Raw genomic sequence first — 19,778 nt, forward strand, 5'->3', positions numbered from 1 at the left:
ACCTGAGCAGTCCCCAGACAGTTAGGTGCTGATCCGCCACAGCCTGCCTGCTCTAATGGGTGCTTAGAGCTTAGTTTAAAACGACAAGTAGGCTGGAAACTTGCACCAAGCAACAAAAGAAGAAAAATGAAAAAGAAAATTCCTATCATGCGACTGGCCACATGGAACGTCAGGACAATGTATCCTGGTCTCACAGATGACCTACGGCAGGTTGACAATGCAAGAAAGATGGCAGCCATAAACAACGAGCTAAAAAGGCTATATATTGACATTGCAGCTCTCCAAGAAACCCGACTGGCCGAAGACGGCATGCTCCGCGAGGCTGATTACACTTTCTTTTGGAAAGGGAAAGCACAGGATGAGACTCGAATACATGGTGTGGGCTTAGCTGTCAAGAACAGTCTTCTTCCCATGATAGTCCCTCCAGTTGGTGGCTCGGAGCGGCTACTAAGCATTAGTATGATGACTACATCTGGAAAAGTCACTCTAATTAGTGCCTATGCCCCTACACTATGTTCACTTCAGAGGGACAAAGACAAGTTTTACGAAGACCTAAAGGAAACCATTGAGATTATTCCTCAAAAAAGCACATGGTCATTCTAGGCGACTTCAATGCAAGAGTAGGAGCATACCACACTACCTGGCCAAGTGGCCAGACTGCCTTGGGGCTTTTTGGAAGGATGAATGAGAACGGACAAAGACTTCTTGAATTCTGCGCATACCATAAGCTCTGCATTACCAACACATTCTTCAGGTCAAAACCACAGCATATACAGGTGCGTCAAAAAATGTATACACACTTTGAACTGTCATAGACAATTTATTTCCCGTTCTATAATGCTAAATTTCTGGACATGGAAAGCTTAATGTCTAATTGGAAAATTAAATGTCAAGATGGTTCTGGACCACACACAGTACCGGAGTGGCAAGGAAGTAACTGCAACATGGCGGACGTGCGTTTGAGTTTTGAAGAGCGGAAGCAGATAATTAAGTGGTACTGGAATGTAGCTGCGGTTCGAAGACAGTGGAGACGTGAGTCTGGTACAGAACTACCTTCAAGGTTCACAATTACACGTCTACGAGACAAATTGGAAATTCATGGAACGGTGTGTGATGTGCATAAAGGTCGATCAGGGCGACCTCGTACAGCTACAAGTGGTGAGTCCACAACTGCTGTCTTAGAACTGTTTCAGCGTTCACCTCAAAAATCGTCAAGGCAAGCGGCACGTGAGAGTGATGTTAGTGCTAGTAGTGTGCTACGCATTCTGAGGCAAGGCAAGTTTCGTGTGTACATTCCAAGGCTGGTGCAACAGCTAAATCTCAGTGGACACTTTGGTACGATGTACGGAAGCAATGTTGCCTCCTACTCAGCAATGTATTGATGCTGAGGGCCACCAGTTTGAACATTACTCACATTAATCACATTTATTTTTCCAATTTGACATTAAGCTTTCCATGTGCTGAAATTTAGCATTGTAGAACGGGAAATAAATTGTCTATGACAGTTCAAAGCGTGTATACATTTTTTTGACGCACCCTGTATATATATATATATAGATATATATATATAACAAAGGGCTACATAAAATATGAGATAATCTTCCTTAAACTGAACACAATTAACTGATTGTCATTGTTAACATTTGGATTTTCAAGATATGTTTTACTTTCTTTTTCAATTCAGGAAGAGAAAATAAAAGCAATATGGAGAAGTTTGGAGGCGATGTAATGGGAACAAAAGGAAAACGTAATTAAAATATAAACAAAAAATGTATTAGAGAAATTTCGAGATAAATAAACAAAACAATGTCAAGGACGCTAGATTAAGAGATCAATGTTGCTAACAAAATAATATCAATTACTTTGTGCTTTAAGCTTGCTTTGCAATGTGATTCTGCAGGCTACAAAAAAGTGCCCAGATAATATTGAACACTTTAACATCCAAAGCTAATCAATACTTCCGGATACACTGTAGACTGATGGAGGAAATCCTCCTCGGCCCACCCGAAAAAGAAAAAAAAAAGATACAAAGATTAATTCCTTGATTTTTTGTCTACAAACAAAATTGAAAAAACAAACAAACTGTAATACAAATTAATACAAATATTTGACAAAAACAAATAAGAAAACATTTGTGTTTTTGTGAGTTGCTTTTTATTTCAAGCTACTGATTTATCATTAGTATTATTTTTCTTTTAAGATTTTACATTTCCTAGAGTAGGGGGACATTCCATCCGCTGCTGCGGTCCAATGCCAGGAGGGTTTTATGTGGCCAGCATCCATTTTATTTTCGAGGGATTTGGTATTAGAGTTCGGGTTTGTGTATTGAAAGGGTGGTGAACCTTTTTCTATCAAAGGCCACATGAAAAAAAATGGGAATGCTGGGCGCATATATATATATATATATATATATATATATATATATATATATATATATATATATATATATATATATATATATATATATATATACACATGATTCTATTTCTAAGTCTATCGCCAGCCTCTCGAGAAACAAAGAAACTAAACTATCTGGAAACAGAACACAAATGTGTGTGTGTGTAGTGTTTCAAATACTTCATAAAAAAACATTAAGGCGATATTCCGTCTGAAATAATTGGAATCATTGTGTGTGTTTTGTGTGTGTGTTTGCTTGTGTGTGTGTGTGTAATGTATGATAAGACGTCGAAGCTGGAAGAATCAATACTTGCTTCTTGTTGTCTGGTGCGTGCCACAAAGAGATGATTGTAGAGATATGACTGTAAAGATATGACTGTAAATATATGACTGTAAAAATATGACTAAATATGTGACTGTAAAGATATGACTGTAAAGATGTGACGGTAAAGTTATGACTGTAAAGATAATATTGTAAAGATATGACTGTAAATATATAAATGTAAAGATGACTGTAAAGATGTGACTGTAAAGATATGATTGTAAAGATATGATTGTAAAGATATAACTGTGAAGATATGACTGTAAAGATATGATTGTAAATATATGACTGTAAAGATGTGACTAGAAATGTATCTTTAAAGATATGACTCTAAAGATATGACTGCAAAGATATGACTTTAGAAAGTCGACTCAAAGATATGATTGTTAATATGACTGTGAAGTATTTTAAGAACGGGTTTAGATAGTATTTAACCTGGTGACATCAAAAAGTGAATCTCTCACAAGAACTCACTTACTGTCGGGCTCAGAGGAATACGATAATCGTCCTAAGGCTGCGACTATGACCCTATCAAGACTAACCTATTGACATCACCAAGAATGCCATAATGACCTGACCTTGTTAAGGTCACCGAAATAACCTATTTAAAATTACCTAAGAGGAGCAAGAACAAATAATTAACGCGTGTCCTTTCAATTCACTTGTTATAATTTCTTGTTGTTTTTTTTTAAATTGTATTTTAGGGTCTTATTAGAGTAATGATTAGTTGTGAGGAGTGAACTGTAAGACTGATTTAGATTAAGTATCAATCTGAGAGTCAGTATTGAAGTTGGGATTACTCTAGGAGCTCACCTACAGTAGGTGGTACTCTTTAATGGGGACAATAACTTGTGAACAAATGTAATGGACACATCTATATATATAATTCTCTTCTTCCCTCATCAGTTTAAACGAGAAGAAGAAGTAAAGGAAAGATCACTCTCTTATATCTGCGGATAGTCCACGAGAAAACAAGAGGTGGGGGGGGGGGAGAGAACACGTAGTCACAATATAGCAGGGCAGGACCATTGTAACCAAGAAATATCACTCTTTTTTTTTTTTTATTTCTACCTCACGTTAAAAAAAAGGGGAGGGGGGTAATCTACTCTGTAGTAACTTTCGAGGCGACACAGAACACGCTCAAGAGTTTGGACACCATGGAAAGATCACTCTTTTATTTTTGCAAGTCGGACGGAGGGAGTTATCATTGGTAATTTAAGAGGCGAAAAAAAAAAAGAAGGGCGGGAGGGAAGTAGTATAAGTCCGGTCACTAAATAGCAGAACCGGACTTAACCATTGTAGAGCCCTATGCTAAACGGATTTCGCGGGGCCAAGTTTGGGTAGGGAAGCGGATAATAAGTGAAATTTAAATGCCTTAGGCATAGGCAAACAGGGCAGCCGCCTAGGGCCTCCTATTGGTGAGAGCCTCAAACAAGACTCACAACAATGTTTTAGAAAGGAAATACTTGTCCCTAATGCTAATGTTGGGCTATTGCTGGAGTACCAAAGGTTTGAAATCAAAGGCGTATTTTGTTTTTCGCTGTTTATTTGCTTATTGTTCTTTTTCATTTGGGGGCCACCAAATTCACTTTGTCAAGGGCCTCCAATTATCTAAGGCCGGCCGTGAGTAGTGATAGAAAGTAGATACGTCCCATATGCCAGGACAAATTTGTACAAAAGCTCCTTCTTCCCTAGTGCTATTAGAGCATGGAATGGGTAGCCTCAGCTAGCCAGGAAAACCAGTGACTTGGCGGAGTTTAGGTCATTGGTTAATATGCATGACTAAATGCATGACGCATAGGACGTAATCATCTTTTTGAAGTAAAGTCTGTATCGTATAAGATAAGAAGATAAGATACAAAGAGTTGTTAAAAAATCAACTAACTTGGCAACACTAAATTTGCAACTACTTTTAGCAAGACGGAATCATATGCCAACTTTTTAATGAACAAAATGTAAAAATATTTTTTTAAAACTTTAATATTACAGCATATTCCAATGAAGACCAAAACACAAGTGATCAAGTAGCTACATAAACTATACTTCAAACTAATTAGAACAAAAATATGTATTTACAAAACAAAGTAAAAAAAAACATAAAAAAAACAACAACAAAAACTATGAATATTGGAACACTTTTTTGTTTGTTGTTGTTGACAGAAAACTAATTGGACCTCGTGATGTGAAAGCATAATATCGCGGCCGGGCCCATTAGATTAACAAAGATAAAAAAAAAATAATTCATATAATACTTTATTAGGCACGGTGAAAATCACATTCTAAGGGAAGTAATTTTAGATGTATTTAGTTATGTCCCCTTTTTCTTGTTAAATTACGCTGAGTAGAATTGCATTTGTAGGGAAGTAGATCTAGATTCTAGATGTATACCTTTCTACAGTCTAGATCTAGATGTAATTATTTGAGGCAGTCTTGTTCCCGCTTCTCTTTCCTTAGTAAGTGCTGTGTGTAGTCCTTACCACATTGAAAGGGAAGTAACCGTTATAATGTCTTGGGCAGTACACTCCCCTCTTCCTCTGTCTCGCCAGAGGACGCGATGACCGGTAAGTCGTGGATGACAATGGCTTCCAGCTGCTGGTGGGTCAACACGAAGGGAGACAAATCGTTATCGCTCAGCTTCCGCTTCAGAATTTTCATCTTCCGCGTGCCGGCCTTCATAAGGGCCTCGTTAGGCGCCGCGGGCTCGGGCTGCGCTAGGTGACCCCCGGGAATCTGCTGGAGGGCAATGATCGGCTGGCGCACCGATTGGGCGATGTTAGTCACATGTAGCTCCGTGACCTCCGGACACAGGTCGCCGTTGGCCGAGCTGCCGGCGTCGTGGTCAGGGTGATGGGGAGTTCTGTGGGCCGAGGCGGGCGTGTCATTTGAAGTGACAGTAAGAGGCGCCGAGTGCTCTGGGAGCGCATCGGCCAGGAGCTTTCTGTGGTGCGCCCTATGATTGCTTGAAGAAGACGTCTCTTTTGTATGACTCGTTAATCTAACACTAGGGGAGTTAATCATGTTAAGCTGTGTTTTAGTGTTCTCTCTGTCCATTAGATTATATTCCCCTGTGTAAGAGAAGACAGTGCAAACATTAGGCACAAAAAAAGTATCGAAAATGAAATAAAATTAAAATAAATAAATGAACACAAGTATTTATCGGATTTTTAAAAAATTAAATACTAAATACGAGTATCATTATATAATTTCTTTTGTTTTAAAGGATTATTGAAGGTTTCACCTTACATATAACTACAACCATATTTATTCTGTATAACACCACAAGTACGGGATGCGCAATCGTTACCATTGTTTGGACACCTGAACACTTACTACATTTTGAATATTCAGCGGAACACTTAGCTTTATTCACTAGTGGTGGCCTAATAGTTAATTATTCCAGTAGTTAGTGGAACACTTATTCCGGCCTCACAGAACACAAGGGTTCCGCGGAACACAGTTTGGGAAGCACTGCGCTTCCATTAATGAATCACATAGTGTAGTTTAGGATTTAGAAAGGTGGAGGCCCTGCCCTCTTCAAGCTTTAATATAAATGTGCTTTAAAATATGAACCAATCAAATAACTTGTTAATATTTTTGAAAAAAAAAAACAGCAATGGAATTCTTGTCAATTGTTGGGTTTGGGAGGTCTGTAAGAGGTGAGTGCAAAGGAAACGAACGTCTAATCATTACCCAATATTCCTGTTTCTCTTTACAAAATACAATGACAGTAGAGCTGGAATCCAAATCTACATAATAAATTATCATTAGTGCTAGTCCTTTTGTCTTTCTACAATACCTCTATCCAACTCGCACCTTCGTGGAAACTTCTTGGTGGGTGGGCTCAAAAACCTGGATCTGGAAAACGACTCTAACGATTTGACTAGAAATTGGACACAGTTGAATGCTCGTTGGGAAAATGATTACTAGCTCGTTGTCCGCGCTGGGAACAAATCTAACATTCATTAGTTATTAAGAGCAAACAAATCGCTCTAAAACTGGTATACAGGGGTTATTGTCTTTTTTTAAATAAATATTTTTTCTCTTATTTTCTCTTTTAATCAAATTCAGATCCAAAGTTTCATGTATTTATTCTAAAGTCTTTTGTACACAAGAAATTGTTTTTGGAGTTAGTAATGGAATGACAGCAGGTTTCCTCACTCCAGTCTGCTAGGGGGTCGGTGGAGCATTGAAAGCTTTCCCAGCAGTGTCTCCCCTGGCGTCTAACGTCTTCAGGCTTTCTGAGTTTCGGACAATCATTTTCTGGCGTTTCTAGGCATGATTCATTCTAGTATACACACAAATACAAAGGTCAAATAAAGTCTGAATATTAAAACGGCGTGTCTTCAAGTCCGAAGATTAATGAGGAATGCCTTATTTCCCGTGGCTACGCAGTCGTAGCTGTGACCTACATATTTTGCCACATCTACAGCAGGCGGTCAATTTAGATTTTCTTTTCGCCGTCTACGTCTGTCCTCGGCAACGGATTTTCTTTTGGTCTCAGATGTGTATCCCACGGCCTTTGTAAGTGACCTCCAGCCACTAGCGGATCCAGAACTTTGGACTGGGGGGGGGGCGATTTTTTTCCAAACCCTAACCCTAACGCCCAGGAAACCCTAACCCTACGAATAAACGTGCGTACAACACACACACACACACACACACACACACACACACACACACACACACACACACACACACACACACACACACACCCGCCAAAAAAAAAACTTATTCGATATATATATGAGAATAAAAAAGCAGCATTTCTCAACCTTCGGCGAAAAACAAAACAACTGGGGCAGCGCTATAAGGGTCTTGTGGAGTTCGGGGCGAACGCCAAAAGCGTTTTCTTGCATTCTTCATTTCAGAAACGCATTCTCCTGACAAGTACAGCTCATTATTCATCAATGGAGTTCGGGGCGAAGCCCCGACGCCAAAAGCGTTTTCTTGCATTCTTCATTGCAGAAACGCATTCTCCTGACATCTACAACTCATTATTCATAAATGGAGATCTGGGCGACGCCGTGACGCTAAAAGCGTTTTCTTGCATTCTTCACTGCAGAAACGCATTCTCCTGACCTAAAGCTCATTATTCAAACTATTAAAAAACGACCTTTCGAATAATGTTGTACTTGAAAAATATTCTAATATGACTTTATAGGCCCATAATACATTGCAAATAAAACCGATTTGTTCCTTGAAAAGATAGGATACCCCACGTATTTAGATTTTTGCTTTGAGGATCGCCGCCAAAAAAAAAACTTATTCGATAAATAGTATTCAAGAAAACTGTAGTATAAATTGTGAGTTATAGTTCCAAAATTTTTAGCTAGAAAAATATCAGATTGAGTAAAGGCTTGGAAAAGGCGACTATAAAAATGTTATTTGAGTTTAGAACTCATCTCAATCATGACTCTTATACTGAAAAATTTCGTTTGAATTCTAACTTTTCCAATGCAAAGTCTTTCTTAAAATAATTATGATAAATTCATGTGAAATTACAAAAACTCTGTCTGGAAATGGGAATGGCGGTAGAGTGAAAACGATTAATCCTCGCTCCTTTAATAATTTCTGCTAAAGATTGCATTTGGCATTAAAGAATAGGGGTGGGGCGACACGATATAAGAATTTAATTTATAGTATATATAAATTATATTAATGACAGATTTTTCAAATTTTGTAATATAATACAAAAAAATTAAATTTACTAATGATACAATTTGAGATTAGAGTGTGGTACGACATAATATACAATGGGTCACATATCAATACGTAGTTTATATTATATAGATATTCAACTAATTTTATTCACAAACTATGATTCTCCACAAAAATAGGACCGCCCCCCCCCAGCACTCAGAAGGCTAGAGTGGGGAGGGCAGTACATACAATCGCCCCCACCCCCTCACCCCACCGAATCGGCCAAAATACCAGAAAGGGAGCGACATAATACAAAATTTATATATTAATTCAACTAATTTTGTTCACAAACTATGATTTCTCCATGAAAAACGGACCGCCCCCCCCACTCAAAGGGTTTAGGTAGGAAGGGCAGTAGAGGTATTCGTCCCCCCCCCAAATCGGCAAACAGGGAACGACATAATAAAAAGATCGGTTAAAATATCAATAACAAGTTTTAATGATATAGATATTTAATTGATTTTTTTAGCAAGTTGTGATTTCTACAATAAAATTTGACCACCCCCCCCACTCGAAAGTGTGTGTGTGGGGGGGCGGGATTGATACCATCGTCCCCTCCCGACCCCACCGATTCAGCCAACATATTAGAGGGAGTGGCGAAGTAATCTAAAAATAGTTTGAAATATAGATAATTAGTATATATTTTTAACATAAGTAATAAATTTGTATACAAATTGTTTGAATCCTATACTAAAGTTCGTCCGCCCCCCCCCCCCCGAAGGGGGTGGGGTCGGCAGAGTGGAGGGGGGGCGATCGCCCCTACCGCCCCCCCCCCCCTCCTGGATCCGCCAGTGCCTCCAGCTGTCTCGTTCTGAAGCCGCTTGTAACCAGTTGCTTTGTTCTATGTCAGTTAATACAGCCAGTTGGCGAGGTAAAGATTTGTAATGGGCATGATGGTTGTCAGATCGTTGTCGTGTTTTATGACGTCTTGTTTCTGACTTTTTAAAAATCTATTTTTACACAAACGTCCTCAATTACACGATGTCCACCTCGGGGAGTATACATCAATAGTAAGGGCTGGACTTAAGTTTCATAATAGACTTACTGGCTATAGATATGAAGGCCACGCCCCACATGATGCTCCAGATCCAGCCCATCAGGAAGATGAAGGTCAGGAAGAGCTGGACGGCGCCCACGCCAATGTTCACCCACATGCAGTGGCTCCTGGAACTTCCGGCTGGACGTGCCCTAGAACAACACATGAGGGACACTCCAGCGGCCATGGTACCTGCCTCAGATAGAAAGTACAAATTCATTGTAAGCATCGATACAAAGGGGAGAAGACTGTTTACTTTGCTCTGACCTATATACACTGTGTCTTTCCCCATTCGACTCCAGCATTCTAGCTACCATCCTAATATGTGTACTGGCGATAGGCCATTCTCCATGTCACATAGTAGGCATAAAGGCCTGAGTGGTTCTTAAAGTGTATGTGATAAGTACGCATGAACACATTTTGTTGGACAGTTTGATAACAGACTTTCTGCTTCCTCAGCTCACTAGAACTGCCTTAGTTTTGAGCAGTGTTATCGTCACATTGACTTCAAGGACCTACATTATTGCTATGGATCTTACAATTCAATGCCTTCAGTTCATCGTTAGGAAAACTCTTAGGAATTGATTAGTTTTTGTTTTTTTTTACTTATTTTGCTTGGCTATATTGACTATACAATCCCATCATATAATATCTTCATCAACACTAAACCTACGCCAGGAAGTACTCACATTTACCTTTTTAAACAAAAGAACCAAGAGACATATAATCCTAACTGTTGACTAAATCTATCTCTTAAAACAAAGACATATAGATCTAAATGCTGTTTTTATATGCAAGAAAATACTTTGGACATATTGTCTCAGGTGAGGGAACCAAACCTGAACTACTGGCCAGAATGGCACAGTCCACATCGGACTTGCAAAACTCAAAACAATCTGGCAAGACACTAAAGTCAAAATGAGGCGCTCCCTGGTCACGGCCACATTCCTATAAGCTGACACAAATCTTGAGAACGGATCCTAGCAATGAAATTAAGATGCTTCAGAAAGTTCCTAGGTATCCACTTACAAAGATCGCAATACAAATGAAGAGATTAGAGACAGGATTAATACCACGATGACCTGCTGACCACTGTCAAAAAAACGTAAAACTCTATGGCCACATCTTAAGTTACTCCTGGCTCGCAAAGACCTTCCTTCAGGTAACAGTACCAGGAAAAAGAAGAAGCAGACAGAGAAAGCGATGGGAAGACATAAAAGAATGGACAGACCTGTCATAAAATGAAATTCTTTCCAAAGCAAAAGACAAGAATGGAAAAAGTCGGTTGAAAGATCTTGTTTGGTGCCCCAACGGCTCAACAGACTAAACAGACTAAGGTGAAGGGGATGGATGAAAAGAAGTTGAAGAAACATAAAAACAACATAAAAACATAGGACCAGATCTAATGGCCCACAGCATCTCTTTCAACATAGAACAGTGTTTCCCAAACTGTTGACTAAAGTGTACCCTTTTATAATTTTCGTAACGCTGAGTACCCCTCGCCTTGCGTCTATGAGAAGATTGAACATAATAAATGGGTATTTTTTTTTAAATCAGCATAATTAATGAGGTGCAACGCGTACCCCCTACAAAGTCTTAGCGTACCCCTGGGGGTACGCGTACCCCACTATGGGAAACACTGATATATAACAACACATTGGCAAACCACTAGAGCTAATGGATCTGTCACTTCGACAGACAACGTCTCTATTACCTGACAACAAAAGAGCCACACAATAGAGTTAATGGATCTGTCACTTCAACAGACAACATCTCTATCACCCGACAACAAAATAACAACTCTACAAATCCCAAGTAGCCACATATTGGTCCACAAAGCCAATATCTCTATTACCTAACAACAAAATAACAACTCAAACGCAAACTAATAGAGCTAATGGATCTGTAACTACAACAGACAACATCTCCATTCTCGTGTCTCTTTGTTTCTCTGACCTCGGAGTTTACCGAAGAAATAAACAAACCTCTATTCATCAGTTTAACACTGCAATTCCTCCCTCTTACTGCTCTCTCACACACTTATACCAACACTGCAGAGAACCACACACACACACACCAGCACTACACACACCAGCACTACACACACCCACACAGATTTCGATCACTCCCACACTTTGAGCTCTTAAGACTAAAGGTGAGACTTAGATATCTACTCCTACCTGTCCCAGGTAAGACCAGGTTGAGCACAAGGCAAAGTGCAGCCAGCCCCGTGCTCATGGCTGGGATGTAGTCTCTCAGAGACTGGTCCTGCTCCGCGGGGCGGTCTTCCCGAGACCTTTGGACTGTCACCTGAGGGTGCACGTGAGTCATGTAGCCTGGGAGAACTGGGCGGCCGTAGCCCCCAGATTTTCTGCTCCGTCCAGGGGAAGGGTTGGGTGTTGTCCCTCCGCTATAGACGACCTGCATTCTCTCTGACCTAAAGAGAAGTTCAAATGACGTCAAGGTTAGACAATTTTAAAGAGTTTTGTAAAACAATGTCCTTGAAAGAAATGGAAACACTTGACCAATAAGCAAAATGTAAAGTTAGTTGCAGGCTCTCATGTAGGTCAGTAAATACACTTGAGCAAAATTGTGTGATAGCTAGATAGATAGATAGATAGATAGATAGATAGATAGATAGATAGATAGATAGATAGATAGATAGATAGATAGATAGATAGATAGATAGATAGATAGATAGTGATCTTTATTTTGTGTGTATTTATTTAATGTTGCAGATTTGATCAATAATTCCCCCTTTTGTTTTACTCTGAATCTCTCTCTCTCTCTCGTTCTCTCTCTCTCACTCTCTCTCACTTTCTTTCTCTCTCTCTCGCTCGCTCTCTCTCGTTCTCTCTCTCATTCTCTCCCTCGTTCTCTCTCTCGCTCTCTCTCTCTCGTTCTCTCTCTCACTCTCACTCTCTCTCTCTTACTCTCAGTCTCTCTTTCTCGTTCTCTATCTCTCTCACTCTCACTCTGTCTTTCTCTCTCGTTCTCTCTCGCTCTCGTTCTCTCTCTCTCTCTCTCGTTCTCTCTCTCTCTCTTTCTCGTTCTCTCTCTCTCATTCTCTCTCTCTCTCTCGTACTCTCTCTCTCACTCTCTCTCTCACGCTCTCTTTCTCGTTCTCTCTCTCTCTCTCGTTCTCTCTCGCTCTCGTTCTCTCTCTCTCTCTCTCGTTCTCTCTCTCTCTCGTTCACTCTCTCTCTCGCTCTCGTTCTCTCTCTCTCTCGTTCTCTCTCTCTCTCTCTCTCGTTCTCTCTCTCTCTCGTTCTCTCTCTCGTTCTCTCTCTCTGGCTCTCGTTCACTCTCTCTCTCGTTCTCTCTCTCTCTCGCTCTCGTTCTCTCTCTCTCTCGTTCTCTCTCTCTCTCTCTCGTTCTCTCTCTCTGCTCTCGTTCACTCTCTCTCTCGTTCTCTCTCTCGCTCGCTCTCACTGTCTCTCACGTTCTCTCTCACTCTCTCTCTCTCTTTGTTTAGATAAGTTTAATGAAGAGAAATAGCAAGAGAAATAAATTGATAAAAGAACAACAAAAGTGTGTCTGCTCAGCAATGACTCTAAGACGGATATTAAGTCACAGAGAAAGACTAACAGAGAACACTCGACCACTGAATGCAGTATTAACATTCGAAGTGTTATAAACAGGGCAGTCCTCGTATAACATGGCCCTCATGCCTTCACGGAAGACTTCAAAGCTGTGGTCTCAAGTTGGGAAGAGGCTGTAAACATCTCCAGGACCGAGCTCAATGGAGACAAAAGGCGCCCTATTCGCCTCACGGCGCAGGAGGAGTTTGGGCAAAGTATACATTTAGTACACAAATGTAAACACATCAGACAAACTAAAACGACAGACAGACTGTAAAACAGCAGACAAACCAGAAGTCACTCGAGAAAAGATGAAATAAAACTTGTTTTAACATTATATCATTAGTCTCTTAAGTATTGACGATTTAACACACAAACACACATACACATACACACACGCAAAAACAAAGTGAGGAGACGATTAAAAACAAAACAAAACAAAACAAAACACCTAACAAGTCAACAATAACAAAAGTTAACGAACTATTTTTAAAATAATTTCTAATCGATAAAATCAATCGAGAGGTGGATGTAGTTTTTTTTTAAGTCCTGTGTGTGAATAAGTCATTACTAATGTTCGTCTGTGAGGAGGTTAAATGTGTGTTTATGTGTGTATATCAGCATGTTCTTTAAAGAATTTGAATTATTACAGAGCTAACATATAAACAGATAACTAACATATACACTGATAACCAATATATAAACAGATAACCACTGACCTACACATGTTAATGGATGATAAATATCCAGCACTGACCTACACATGTTAATGGATGATAAAGACCCAGCACTGACCTACACATGTTACTTGATGACAAAGACCCAGCACTGACTTACACATTTCAATTGATAACAAAGACCCAGCACTGACCTACACATGTTACTTGATGACAAAGACCCAGCACTGACCTACACATGTTAATGGATGATAAAGACCCAGCACTGACCTACACATGTTAATGGATGATAAAGACCCAGCACTGACCTACACATGTTAATGGATGATAAAGACCCAGCACTGAACTACTCATGCTAATTGATGACAAAGACATACTTGCTAAGAATATATGTGTATAGGAATGGATAAGAAATAATATACGTTAAAATTACAGTGAAAGAGAAAGGAACTCATTAAATGTATAGAAACTAAATATCATACATGAATTATGACCCTTTTTTTCTGTCTGTCTGTCTATGTGTCTGTCTCTCTTTTCTCTTTCTGCCAGTCAGTCAATCTGCCAGTCAGTCAATCTGCCAGTCAGCCAATCTGCCAGTCAGTCAATCTGCCAGTCAGTCAATCTGCCAGTCAGTCAGTCTGCCAGTCAGTCAATCTGCTTGTCTGTATGTCTCTCTCAATAAATACATTGTCGAAAATAAGATTTGACGTTTTCTATTTGACCTATTCATGTCCAAGTACCGTTACCAAGAACAGAAGCCATTGGGATGGTAATAATGTTTACATTCAAGTAAAATAGAAACACACAACAGATTAAACAATTTACAAAATCATAATCACAATTCATAAAACAAACAATTTCAAACAAGTTTCTAAAATATGAAATAACTAATATTAAATAGCTAAAAAAAAAAACAAAAAAAAAAAACTTATCATGAAGATTTAAAACTAAATAGAAATAGCTAACAACACATATCTAGGACAAATAGTTCGTAAAAAAAAAATACAATTAATCCATGACATGACTAATAACTTATAACAACAGATTGTAATGATCCAAATTGAAAGAAAAGCCAAAAGTGTCGATAAATCCTCAAGCAGACGTGAAATCACTTACCTATATCTATGCTGTATTTACTAGATAGTCACGTGTAAGTCATCTTACAGAAACAATCAACGGAGCCAGTCACTTGGAGACAGCAGGAGAAATCAATCGATCAAGTCTGGAAACTAACAACAATGAGCAAACTAAACAATGGACGGGCGTGGGAGGGAGGGGGAAGAGACCATCGAGCTTCGCGGAGTAAATGCAGGAAAAAAAAAGTCTTTTGGGAGGGTGAGGTGGGGGATGACACTGTGATGTTAGACGTAGGTAAAAGTACCTGAGGGGAGGGAAAGGTTGTTTGTCTGTAGGTCTGAGCAACGTCTGCTAAGTTCAGGTGGATGGTGTATGACCATCAAGCACTAGCGGATCCAGAACTTTGGACTGGGGGGGGCGATTTTTTTCCAAACCCTAACCCTAACGCACAGTAAACCCTAACCCTACGCATAAACGTGCGTACAGCACACACACACACACACACACACACACACACACACACACACACACACACACACACACACACACACACACACACACACACACACACACACACACACACACACATATATATATATATATATATATATATATATATATATATATATATATATATATATATATATATATATATATATACATATATATATATATATATATATATATTTGAGAATAAAAAAAGCAGCATTTCTCAACCTTCGGCGAAAAAAAAAACAACTGGGGCAGCGCTTTAAGGTTCTCTTGTGGAGTTCGGGGCGTTTTCTTGCTTTTTTCACTACAAAAACGTATTCTCCTGACATCTACAGCTCATTATTCGTCAATGGAGTTCGGGGCGAAGCCCCGACGCCATAAGCGTTTTCTTGCATTCTTCATTGCAGAAACGCATTCTCCTGACAAGTACAGCTCATTATTCATCCATGGAGTTCGGGGCGAAGCCCCGACGCCAAAAGCGTTTTTTTGCATTCTTCACTGCAGAAACGTATTCTCCTGACAACTACAGCTCATTATTCATCAATGGAGTTCGGGGCGAAGCCCCGACGCCATAAGCGTTTTCTTGCATTCTTCATTGCAGAAACGCATTCTCCTGACATCTACAACTCATTATTCATAAATGGAGTTCGGGGCGAAGCCCCAACGCTAAAAGCGTTTTCTTGCATTCTTCACTGCAGAAAAGCATTCTCCTGACCTAAAGCTCATTATTCATACTATTAAAAAAGGACCTTTCGAATAATGTTGTACTTGAAAAATATTCTAATATGAATTTATAGGCCCATAATACATTGCAAATAAAACCGATTTGTTGCTTGAAAAGATAGGATACCCCACGTATTTAGATTTTTGCTTTGAGGATCGCCGCCGAAAAAAAAACTTATTTGATAAATAGTATTCAAGAAAACTGTAGTATGAATTGTGAGTTATAGTTCCAAAATTTTTAGCTAGAAAAATATCAGATTGAGTAAAGGTTGGGAAAATTCGACTATACAAACATTATTTGAGTTTAGAACTCATATCAATCATGACTCTTATACTGAAAAATTTCATTTGAATTCTAACTTTTCCAATGCAAATTCTTTCTTAAAAATAATTATGATAAATTCATGTGAAATTACAAAAAACTCTGTCTGGAAATGGGAATGGCGGTAGAGTGAAAACGATTAATCCTCGCTCCTTTAATAATTTCTGCTAAAGATTGCATTTGGCATTAAAGAATAGGGGTGGGGCGACTCGATATAAGAATTTAATTTATAGTATATATAAATTATATTAATGACAGATTTTTGTTAAATTTGTAATTTCTTAACTATAATACAAAAAGAAAAAGTATTGATTTGTTCAATGAGGGAAATACGATTGCATGTATCGCCCCTCCCACCTGGTACAACCCTTTTTCATTTAAATTTACTAATGATACAATTTGAGATTCGAGTGTGGTACACATAATATACAATGGGTCACATATCAATACGTAGTTTATATTATATAGATATTCAACTAATTTTATTCTCAAACTTTGATTCTGCACAAAAATAGGACCGCCCCCCCCAGCACTCAAAGGGCTAGAGTGGGGAGGGCAGTACATGCAATCGCCCCCCCCCTCTCAACCCACCGAATCGGCCAAAATACCAGAAAGGGAGCGACATAATATAAAATTTATATATTAATTAAAGTTCAACTAATTTTGTTCACAAACTATGATTTCTCCATAAAAACGGACCGCCCCCCCCCACTCAAAGGGTTTAGGTGGGAAGGGCAGTAGAGGTATTCGTCCCCCTCCCCCCCCCTCCCCCAAATCGGCAAACAGGGAACGACATAATAAAAAGATCGGTTAAAATATCAATAACAAGTTTTAATGATATAGATATTTAATTGATTTTGTTAGCAAGCTGTGATTTCTACAAATAAATTTGACCGCCCCCCCCCACTCGAAAGTGTAAGGGGGGGGGGATTGATACCATCGCCCCTCCCGACCCCACCAAATCAGCCAACATACTAGAGGGGGGCCAAATAATTTTAAAATAGGTTGAAATATAAATAATTAATATATATTTTTAACATAATTAATAAATTCGTATACAAATCGTGTGAATTTTATACTAAAGTTCGTCCGCCCCCCCCCCCCCCCCCGAATGGGGGGGGTCGGCCGAGTGGGGGGGGGCGATCGCCCCTACCGCCCCCCCCCCTGGATCCGCCAGTGCCATCAAGTTTGATTCTGTAGACAAAAGTTTTAGGATGAAGTCTGAAAGCCGTACACTCTTATCCCCCGCTCCATCTTCCCAGAAAGTCAGAAATTGTAATCGTAAACAAAAGTATCGAAAAGAGATACAATAGCTGGAGGGAGAAAGAGAGGTAGAGAGAGGTAGACAGCGAGAGAGAGCTAGAGAGATAGAGAGAGGTAGAGCGAAGTAGACAGCGAGAGCGAAAGAGAGCTAGATCGAGAAAGAGGAAGATATGTATATTTAGAGAGAGAGGCAGAGATAGAGAGAGGTAGAGAGAAAGAGGGAGCGAAAGGTAGAGAGATAGGTAGAGAGAGAGTGAGATAGTTGGAGAGAGAGGGGAGAAAGAGTGAGAACAAGAGGAAAAACAAGATATGAAGGGATACAAAAAAAAAAGGAGAGAAAATATATATCGATAAAAAGATAGATAGATAGATAGATAGATAGATAGATAGATAGATAGATAGATAGATAGATAGATAGATAGATAGCATATTGCAAAGTCCGCCACATAGCGACTCCAGCTCGGTAAAAAAATCAATCCGGTTCTTGAGACATTTTCAAACACTAATCCCTGGAATTACAAATAATAATTCTTCTTAACATGGAAATGTGTTTTTTTTTAAATACATGTTCATCTTTCATGTGACATGAACAAATTAAATGTTCAGATACAGGACACAAAAAAATCAATTTGTTGTTGACGCTATCTGGGGCCACCTTCAATGTTTCAAACAACAATTTCTGTTTGCTAATGTGTCAGGATTTCATGAAGTCCACAAATAATTTCTAAATGTTACGAACTTCAACAAGGGCTTGTTGAAACCATATTTTACTATAGGACAGTATGTGGCATTTTTAAATTCATCAATCAATCTTGATATAAAGCTGTCTTAGAAACGGATTGACGGATCAGTTTACAATTAAAAATAACTACTTTCTAATTTAAAAATTAATTATAATTAAGCATTAGCTAAGAACACTCTCAGCTTTAAAATGGCATGACTTTGTTTTTTAAATAATGTCTGACTTATTTACAGCATTTATTGTACACTTCTTTCTTGAACTGAAAATTAGGTAGATAGATCTAGAACAGTGGTTCCCAAACCTTTTTTTTCATAATGCTTTCTGATACTTGGTATACCCCTTGCTTAGCTAATATTGCAATCGCTGATTCATGAACTTCAAATGTATTTTTTGTACTAATTTTTAGCTTAGTCATGTGAAGACTGAAAAATGTCATATATACCACATCAAGGGAGTTATCTGTTACTATTGTTCAATGTATGAAACCTGTAAAATATCTGATTTCCACTCGATTAAATCTTGGTTTCTAATGAGGTCTACAGGGGTCGGAATATTTGAAAATGTCGAAAAGAAAATTCTTGTCAAACAAAAGTTTTTTGAGCACCATTAAATTATGGAGCAAACGATGAGAATTATCGACATCTTCCGAACACCTTCATGCAATCCACCAACTCTGATCATTAGCTGTCGATGGAATACTCACGGTATTACTAACACTCTAGATCAGTGATGCCCAAAATACTGCCCGCGGGCCACATCCGACCCGCGACGTTGTTCCATCCGGCCCACCGAATCGTCGGCACAAAGTGTAGAAATCTCCCTTCCAAAAAAAAAAAGGTTGAAAAAATGTATCTTTATTTACGTTTGGGCCCTCATTTTTTTCTCCGATGGATTGGTATTATGATCTTATGATCTTAAACATTTGTGTATTTATGAATTTGGAACTCTGAATGTAGAATCTACCAGGAAAAGTGAACCTATCTTTACTTTTTTTTTGTTGAACATGTTAATAAGGCAACATATTTATTGTATAAAGAAAGTGTCTGGCTGTTTAATAAAACAACAACATAAAATCGGCATTATTAAATAAATATGGCGGCATTCTTGGTTTGAGTCGCAACTAAAAGAGTGTTAAACTACGCCTAGAGATTGGAGGATCCATGAGAAAAAGAGACCATAAAATGAGCCGGTGGTAAAGCTACCTACACTGGTACTCACATTTTAAGTCGAGAAATGAAGCTATAGCCTGACACGTAACAAAGATAATTGTCCAATAACCTATTAGCCAAGTATTAAATCCACAAGTTTCTACCAAAATAGTTTCAGAACAATTCCATTTCGTTTTTGTTACTTTTCGGTCATGTGGCCCGCTAGACGAGTGTCGGAAATTAAAACGGCCCGCGGGTCGAATTAGGTTGGGCATCACTGCTCTAGATACACTATCCA

The 19,778-nt window shown here is 38.9% G+C and overlaps 1 protein-coding gene across 6 annotated transcripts in view; it reads right to left on the reverse strand.

Moving 5' to 3' along the window:
- Nucleotides 1-1,707: 1,707 nt before the first annotated feature.
- The window catches only part of LOC106063159 (uncharacterized), a 33,534-nt gene continuing 15,463 nt past the window's right edge, over nt 1,708-19,778 (reverse strand). For 2 of the 6 annotated variants that reach the window (XM_013221473.2, XM_056025110.1), the window contains exons 2-5: nt 14,830-14,942; nt 11,636-11,892; nt 9,465-9,647; nt 1,708-5,784 (exon numbers count right to left, since the gene is read on the reverse strand). In XM_013221473.2, the coding sequence (XP_013076927.2) occupies nt 5,219-5,784; nt 9,465-9,647; nt 11,636-11,882 (996 nt within the window). In that variant the 5' untranslated portion in view covers nt 11,883-11,892; nt 14,830-14,942 and the 3' untranslated portion in view covers nt 1,708-5,218. The remainder of the gene's footprint in view (nt 5,785-9,464; nt 9,648-11,635; nt 11,893-14,829; nt 14,943-19,778) is intronic. The other 4 variants (XM_056025109.1, XM_056025111.1, XM_056025112.1 and 1 more) reach the window with 4 other exon arrangements.

This window comes from Biomphalaria glabrata, chromosome 3, assembly GCF_947242115.1.
Source record: "Biomphalaria glabrata chromosome 3, xgBioGlab47.1, whole genome shotgun sequence".
Lineage (NCBI taxonomy): Eukaryota > Metazoa > Mollusca > Gastropoda > Planorbidae > Biomphalaria > Biomphalaria glabrata.